Source organism: Tupaia chinensis, unplaced genomic scaffold (genome assembly GCF_000334495.1).
Source record: "Tupaia chinensis unplaced genomic scaffold, TupChi_1.0 Scaffold145367_1, whole genome shotgun sequence".
NCBI lineage: Eukaryota > Metazoa > Chordata > Mammalia > Scandentia > Tupaiidae > Tupaia > Tupaia belangeri.
The window spans coordinates 90,929-99,452 of record NW_006205228.1 but is presented as its reverse complement, the minus strand read 5'-3'; the positions used below and the strand labels follow the sequence as shown (position 1 = coordinate 99,452).

Here is an 8,524-nt window from a genome sequence, read left to right as displayed (position 1 = left end):
TTTTATTTTTTTATCCACTCTTTTTTTTTTTTTTTTTTTGAATTATTTATTTATTTATCTACTCTTTATTTTATTTATTTTTTTTTATTTGACTAGAGAGAGACACACACACACAGAGAGAGGGAAAGTGAGAAAGCAAGCCACCAGGTCCGGGACTCGAACCGTGGTCGGCCATGTGGGAGTGTCCAGCACCTTAACCACCATGCCACCTGCTGGCCCCTAGACTTGACTTTTGAGGCTCTGACCTTGCTGCCCTTTCTCAGACCTGTCTTCCTTGCCTTCAGCAGGGGACGAGGATGAAGATGAGTCAGGGGAGGAGAGGCTGCCGTCCTGCTTTGACTACGTCATGCACTTCCTGACGGTCTTCTGGAAGGTGCTGTTTGCCTGTGTGCCTCCCACAGAGTACTGCCATGGCTGGGCCTGCTTCGTCGTCTCCATTCTCATTATTGGAATGCTTACCGCCATAATCGGGGATTTGGCCTCCCACTTCGGCTGCACCATTGGTCTCAAGGATTCGGTCACAGCTGTTGTTTTCGTGGCATTTGGCACCTCCGTGCCAGGTGAGAGTGAGAGGTGCTTGAGTTTCCACAGAGGATACTATATGGTTCAAGTGACTCCCACACTCTGCCCCACGAACTCCCTCGCCATCTCAGATCAAAGCTTAACAGAGCCCCTGCCCTTAAGGTACACAAGTCGGCTAAAGGGATCAATGATGATATTAAGATGATAGCTAACATTTCTTGAACATTTTCAATGTGACAAGCACTGTGTTTGCTAAGCAGTGTACATGTTTTACCCCTGCAGTGCTCACCAAAACTCAAATAGGGAAGTAGAGGTCATCACCTGTCCAAGTGGCCCAGTTTCTTAACCTCTACATTGTATGAATAGACCACAATATAATTCAAAGAATATAGATACTGTTCTTCCTCTGTTTACCTCTGGCAGGCTCTGAGATGCTAAGTATTAGCCTGCTTGAAGATGTCACAGTACAAATGCCCACAAGTATTCTTGGCCTCCTCTGCTTAGAAGGACACCTCTGAGTACAAAGTGTCTCTTAGCAGGATAGGCAAAGGAAGGTTAGCAGGCTCTTGTCCTTTCATGTGATGAACTGCATACTCTTTTTCTTTTCTGATAAACACCCAGAGACAAATAGAAGTAGGCACCAATTTATTCATTTATTAGATAACTATTTCCTGAGCATTTATGATGCCTGATACAATGTTGTACTAGTTCCTGGAACTATAACGAGAGGCAACCAAGACATGCTTCCTTTACGTGGAGTTTAGAATCTAGTGAAGGATACTATAGTTAACTACTGTAGATGATTATAATGGTCTCAATAAATCTTATAAAGAAAAATACAGGTGTTGTACAAGGGGACCCTGGGCAAACTGGGGTCAGGATCCAAAGGACGTTGTAACTGGGCCTGAATGGCAAGTGGGAGTTAGCAGGTAGAAGAGGCCTCATTACTTAATTCCTTACTTAATTCAGTTGAGGTACCCAGGGTGAACTTCTGCCAGGGAGCTGGCATGCCAAATGCCCTAGGAAGACACAGAGGAAATCCTCTTACAGGAAGTTAGGCTGAATCTCACCAGATGGGACTCTGCTGCAAAGACCAAGAAACCCTTCCTCATCCCAAGAAAACAGACCCCGCTGGGGAGTAGCTGAATCTCTTTCACATTGTAGCCAAACCTCTTCCTAAAGCCCCAGCTCAAAACAGGGGGATTATTCATGCATTCGTGATGTCAAAGGTTTGGCTACCATGGAGCGACATCAGGTGGTAGGAAATCAGATAGCTGATCCAGGAAAGGCTTTGTAGATGAGATGCCCTGTGATATCTGCTCTCCAGGCCTTGAGGGACCTGAACTACCAGAGGGCTGGAACGGATATGGGGAAAAGGACAGATGTGGGGGTAAAACGGCAGAGGATCAGAGGCAAAAAAGCAAGGTCACAGACAAGAAAGTGCAAGAGGTTTTCTTTGGCGATCTGAGAAAATTGTCACCAATGAGGCAAGCTAGGACAAGGCTGGCAGGAAACTGGTTGGAGCACTTCCAAGTCCTAGCAGTGGGTCCAGAGGACAGCTGACAGCACTAGAGGCTTCAGGGAGGTTGCATTGTGGTCCACTCCTCTGATTTTGTGGCTTTGGTTGAAGCTCTTTGGATGTAGGAAAGGGCCCTTATAGATTTTAGAGTCAAGTCTCTAGCTAACTTCCCATGTGACCATTGGGAAATTACTTGACCCTCATTATCCTTACCTATACAATGAAAAAGTTGTTCCTTGTAGTCTGCTCTGGGCCTACAAACCTGTGCCAAGATCTAAAGTCAGACACCCTGTGAAACTCTGTAATCCATAGATCAACTCCAGAGACAGAACTCTGTCTTCCTAGGTCTGTAGTTCACTCTACATGTCCCCATCATGGTTCCCTGGCATGTCCTCTATCCCCATAAATTCAGCACCTGGCCCACTGCTGGGCCTGTCAACATTGCTCATTTACTGTCAGTGTTAAGATCTCCATATGATAGTTATAACCAAATATCTACTCCAAGCAGCTACCCAGAATGTCAAGGTTCCCTGGGGAAATATTATGGGATGGCAGACTTCCCTGACAGAAAACATAAAGGAGAGCAGTTAACCCCTTTGGTAAATATCAGGCCTGGAAAGACCCTTAGGAATCTTTCCAATTCCTACAGATGAGGAACAGAAAGCCCAGACCAGGGCCATGACTTGCCCAAGGCTACATGGCTTGACTCAGCCCTTACCTTTCTTTCTTGAGCCCAGTCCACCAACTTGAGCTGCTTTCTGGGCCTTCTCAAAAACAGTTCCTCCACAATTGAGCCTTTCACCAGCTTCCATTTGTCTCTACCCTTTACAGATACATTTGCCAGCAAAGCTGCTGCCCTCCAGGATGTGTACGCAGATGCCTCCATTGGCAACGTCACTGGCAGCAATGCCGTCAACGTCTTCCTGGGCATTGGCCTGGCCTGGTCCGTGGCCGCCATCTACTGGGCCCTGCAGGGACAGGAGTTCCACGTGTCAGCTGGCACGCTGGCCTTCTCCGTCACCCTCTTCACCATCTTTGCGTTTGTGTGCATCAGTGTGCTCTTGTACCGACGGCGGCCCCATCTGGGCGGGGAGCTCGGTGGCCCCCGCGGCTGCAAGTTAGCCACAACTTGGCTCTTTGTGAGCCTGTGGCTCCTCTACATACTGTTTGCCACGCTGGAGGCCTACTGCTACATCAAGGGGTTCTGAGCCACAGAACAAGGCCTCCAGCAGGGCAGGCCTAGGACTTCTCCTACGAGAAGGGCACTTCCCCACCAGTGGCCTCTCCAGGATGAGCAGCCCTGGAGAGGCAGCATCAGGACCCGAGCCCCAGGAACTTCACCCGACCTAGGCCCTGGCAGGGAACTGAAAGGGCAGAGTCTTAATCAATCAAACAGAATGGAGGAAACTCCCACTTTACAAAGTATTTAATAAAATACAAACTAACAACAGCAACAAATCCACCTCCACCCTACCTTCCCAATCTTGTCCCTGGCCCATCACAAGGGTCAGACCCTTTTACCTCCTGCTATTCCACCTTCTGATGATCCTTTGCCTCTGGTTTTTCTGGGGCAGGGTTTCTCCTTGTCTATCCAGTGCGATACATCACTGCTCTCTCACTCAGCTGGCAAGGCGTGAAAATGAGTCATATCCATGTGGCTGGTTGGGGCTTCTCTTTTCATTGTAATCATTATTGTGGGTGCTTTTGTTTTCTCATTGGGCTTTGCTTATTGTTTCGTTTTGTCTTTTCTTTCTGAAGTTAGTGACAAAGGTGCCATGAGGAAATTCCAGGTCTGAGCGACAGATGAGGCATGAGTTTTCAGACACGCCTTCCCACTCTCACAGGGTAACAGCTGTCTCTAGGCTCCATCAAGGTCCTGCCCCCATCTTCTTTATTCCTCTGAGTTCTTTGGAGGACTTACAGCATTTGGGCTGGAGTGAGCTCACATACAAACACGGGGCACTAAAGAACAAGGGTTTCAGTCGGAGCAGGAGGAACTTTCTATGCTCATCAAAATTGAGTGGAAAAAAAAAAAGATTGTCCTTTTCCCTGCTTACGCCTTTCCAACTCTGTATGTCTGTGGTGTCAGTGTCTATATGTGCATGCTTCTGCAGAAAGACTCACCGGGTGGGACATCAGGGACAAAAATAGGAAGAGGATATGATGACAAAGGGCAGCGGGAGAAACAAGAGTGCTACGTGCCATCCTGCATATCTTTGCCTTTGTATCTGAGGCAGGAGAGAGGGGATGTCCAACCAGTAGGATTTTGAAGAGGAAAGGTTGTATTTAAAATGCCAGCATTTCTGAGAAATGTCAGCTCACCACCCCCTCACTTCCTAATGCACCATACTAGGAGGGCTGACTATATTTCTTGAAGTGATGCAAAAACTTAAGAGGTTTATAAGAGAACAAGGGGCTCCTTCCACCTCTCCTGGTTCCTTGAGGCATGTTGAAAGCAATTTTACAAGACAGGAACTGGAATTCCTTGTTTCTTCCGTGTTCCTCCTTGTTTTTAAACCTTATGAAGATTTTTGTTCAGTCTGTGGGGGTATGTCTTCTTGCCCCAAGAAGAGCAGTCTTAATTGCCATAATCCCATGGAGCCTGGATTTATAGGAAAAAGAGATCACCATGCCCTGTAGACCTTTTCCCAACAACTTTTGAAAGGACCTGGCTTTAAAACACACACACACACACACACACACACACACACACGACTTCACCACAAAACTACTCACAGGTCTTTAGGCTTTCTGCATTGACATAAATACATTTTCTAAGGGGGGGGGGAAGAAATTAAAAACAAAAAACACCTGTTTAATTTTAAACACATTTTTTAAGAAAAAAATAACTAAAAAAGAAACTGTGCTTGTGTCATAAGCTATGTTGGCAGTTGCCAGTGGAAATGTTGGGTTGGTTTAAAAAAAAATAAAAGCTATACTACATCTCTCTACATATAGCTTGTTTCCCCCTGTGTTTCTTAAGTAAAAGGTCCAGGAAACCACTTTGGTTTTTGCTGAAAGCAGATGCGATTGAGGTGAAGGTGTCGTCTCCTATCACACTCAGGTGCCAATGTGCCAGACTTGGTATTTTTTTGAGCAAAAATGCTTCAGGGAAATGCCACCTGTCAAATCCTGGACTTTAAAAAGCTATAGGGCATAAGTCATAGGAGCTGTGATGATTAAAGGGGAAGAATATTTTGTAGTAGAAAGGTAAGTGGGAAAAGTGTCCTGTATTTATTACCAGTAAATGTATATTTATTCCTTTGTTTATTTATTATTCATCCAACAAACATATTTTGAGCACCTTCCATGCATTGAGCTACACTCTGGTGACATCTCTGGGGAGGTGTACAACTTCTTTTAATCAAGGTTCTTTTAGTTACAAGAAACAGAGTCACGTTAAACTAGTACAGAGGAATGTTGGAGGGTAATACTATAAAGGCCTGGGAGGGGGATCTTGTAGAGGCCAAGGCAAAAAGCACAGCTAGGCCACAAAAGCCTGAAAGCCCCCAGGAACTGAGGCCATTCTCTCCACCTCACCAAAACCTCATGGTCTCTCTCCTCCTTGCTTCCCTCTACCCCCTGGGCCTGGTCTCTTCCTCCATCTCCCAAGGTGCTCCTCCTGCTTTGCTTTTCCTACTCATGATTCAGCTCAGCCATCAGCCCTGACCCAATATTGTAACCTCACAGCTCCATCCCCACAACTAACTGCAACTTCCCTCTTTCTCTCTGAAAGCAAATTCTTGATTGAGAGAATATGGCCCATCCCCCATCCCCAGGCAGCCATTCCCAGAAGGCAGAATCCTTTGTAGAAGGTTGCTATGGTGGCTGGGGTTCCTGTGACCTGGTTGCTATGTGTTGGGTAGTCATTCCTGGCCCAAACAACTCAGGTAAGGAAAGGAGGGTTGTGATCACATTGTGGATGCTATTGACCCTTCCAAAAGCTAAGCAATGGGGAGGAGCTTACAAAGCATGAGAACACCAAGGTGCAATGAAAATGACAGTTGTATGCTGCGAGTGCTCTGAGGGTATCATAAACAGAGTACCATGGGAACACAATGAAAAACACAGACTCTGCCCGAAAGAACTGGGAACGTCTTTACAGAGATTGTAACATTTAAGGAACATTTAAAAGGAAGAACAGTGATTTATTTTAGTGGGAATGTTTGATATTGAAGGACAGACAAAAAGGAAACAGTATGCTCAAAGACACAGAGAAAAACAGGTAAAGTAATAGGAGTTGTGATGGGCTCCTATGACTTGGGGGCTGGTCGGGGGATGATGGTTAAGTCACTGGACTCCCACATGACCAGCTGTGATTTGAGTCCCAGACCTGGTGGCTTGCTTCTCACTCCCACCTGCCCCTCTTTCTCTCTCTAGCAAATTTAAAAAATAATAATAATGGTTAAAAAGAAAAAGTCAGAGGCTGGCCAGCTGGAGTACAGAGTTCAGAAGGAAGGATAAAAGTAGGTAGATCCTGGGGACCAGCAGGTGGCATGGTGGTTAAGGCGCTGGACACTACCACATGGCTGACCAGGGTTCAAGTCCTGAATCTGGTGGCTTGCTTTCTCACTTCCTCTCTCTCTCACCCTCTGTCTCTCTCTGGTCAAATTATAAAATAAATGAATGAATAAATAAAATAAATAATTAAAAAATAAAAGGTAGGTAGATCCTGAGACCCGCAGTTGGAATAATGGCTATGTTGCTGGGCTCCCATGTAGTCAACTGCAGTTTGAGTCCCAGACCTGGTGGCTTAAACTCACACCAGGCACATGTACATGTGTGCCCAAGATCCTGAGAGGAGAATGGAGGAGAAGGGATTGCAGCATGGCTATCCCCCCTGGGGGGTGATTTCTCGCTTTCTGTCTCTCTGTCTCTCTCTGTCTTTTTGGCGAGTGCACGCCCTATAGCAAAAACCTCTCCAAAAAAAAGAAAAAAATGTGGAGAAGGGTTTGTTTAAAAGACTTATTCCATTTTTTGTTGTTGTTAGCCACTAAGTTGGAAATGAAAAATGCCTTTTAGCTGATTAAAAGGTAGATACAAAAAAACCCACAAAATCCATTTGTGCTTATCTCTCCCTTTTTTTGAGTCACTTACGGATTATCCAGATGTTCGGCTTTGTCAGGAAAGAAGCTGGGATAAACCATAGAGAATGAGGAGGGAGTTGAAAGGAGCAAACTAGGAATCTAAAGACATGGATACTAATCTAAATGCCACCCACAAACTGGGTCCGTCGACTCAAGCCAATCCATCTCCTGTTTGGATGCCAGTTTCTTGAACTCTAAGAGAGGTTCTAATAGATGGCCTTGGAAACTCATTACTGTAGCTTTAACAATGGTATTCCAGAACACCATTGTGAACGTGTGTGTGTGTGTGTGTGTGTGTGTGTGAGTGTGTGTGTATGCACGTGCATTGATGTACCAATCAAGTTGCCTGATGACCTATTGACATAGCATTGTAGATGTCCCTCTGTAATCCCTTGACCCTGTGGCCTATGTGTTAGCCACTAGGAAGAAGACATCGCCAGCCATCACGTACATGCTCACTCTCAGTACTTTTTACCAACTGAGCCACAACATTCCTATCCCTTTGACTCATTCATTATTAGGATAATGATAGCTGCTCTAATAAACTGCAATATTTCAGTGGCTTAACAAAGTGAAAGATTATTCTTACATAATAATCTATGGTCAGAGATGGCTTTTTTCCACGTGATGAATTCATGACTCAGTTTCCTGCCACTTTGTAACTCTGCCAGCCTCTTTGGCTTTGGCGTCCTCTTCATTGAGCAGCTGGTGGGAAGAAAATTAGAGAAGACACCTGCATTTCCAATTGCCCTGGTCTTAAAGTAATATTTAATCACTTTGGTTCACATTCTATTAGGAAAAGCTAGTCACTTTAATCTATCCAAATGCATATGAGACTGGAAAATATCCTTTTGGCCAGACACTCTATATGACAGAGGATGAGTTTCTTTTAAAATGAATGTTGGCCTCTGCCACAGTCCCTTTGTGACTAAAGACAGACATTTCTATAATAATACAAATGGCCAAGAGTAATTGTAGCACCTATGTGTACATGGATTTTCATGATTTACTAAAAGCCTTTCACATACGTGTGTTTGAATCCGATAAGAACAGAGGTAGGTGTTTCTTTACTTTCCCTGCAAACACAGGTCTACTGATTCCAAATCCACTCTTCCAGAATATCATGACCTCTTGTAGCAAACACGAGAACAAACAATCAGACTTATAGGAGCCTGGATATAGCCAATGAGAATCCTCAGAGAGGCAACCAGCATCCAGGGAGAGAGGGCGGGAAAAAGCCAGCCAACACCTGGTTCTCTCATCCTCACACAAGATTCTTCTCCTCCCCTTTATCTCCATCCTTTCTGAATAAGGAGCAATTTCTAGAGGTACCTGAATGGTAAGAGCCAGTAAAAGCCAAGGGAAGACTGGTGGAAATTTACAAAAAGGAAAGTGA

At 45.1% G+C, this 8,524-nt stretch overlaps 1 protein-coding gene across 2 annotated transcripts in view; it reads left to right on the top strand.

Annotated features, from left to right (window-relative positions):
* SLC8A3 (solute carrier family 8 member A3) overlaps window positions 1-4,962 on the top strand; it is a 161,968-nt gene extending 157,006 nt beyond the window's left edge. For both annotated transcript variants that reach the window (XM_006167951.2, XM_006167950.2), the window contains 2 exons: window positions 285-560; window positions 2,873-4,962. In XM_006167951.2, coding sequence (XP_006168013.1) covers window positions 285-560; window positions 2,873-3,249 — 653 coding nt within the window. In that variant the 3' untranslated portion in view covers window positions 3,250-4,962. The remainder of the gene's footprint in view (window positions 1-284; window positions 561-2,872) is intronic.
* The last annotated feature ends 3,562 nt before the right edge of the window (window positions 4,963-8,524 follow it).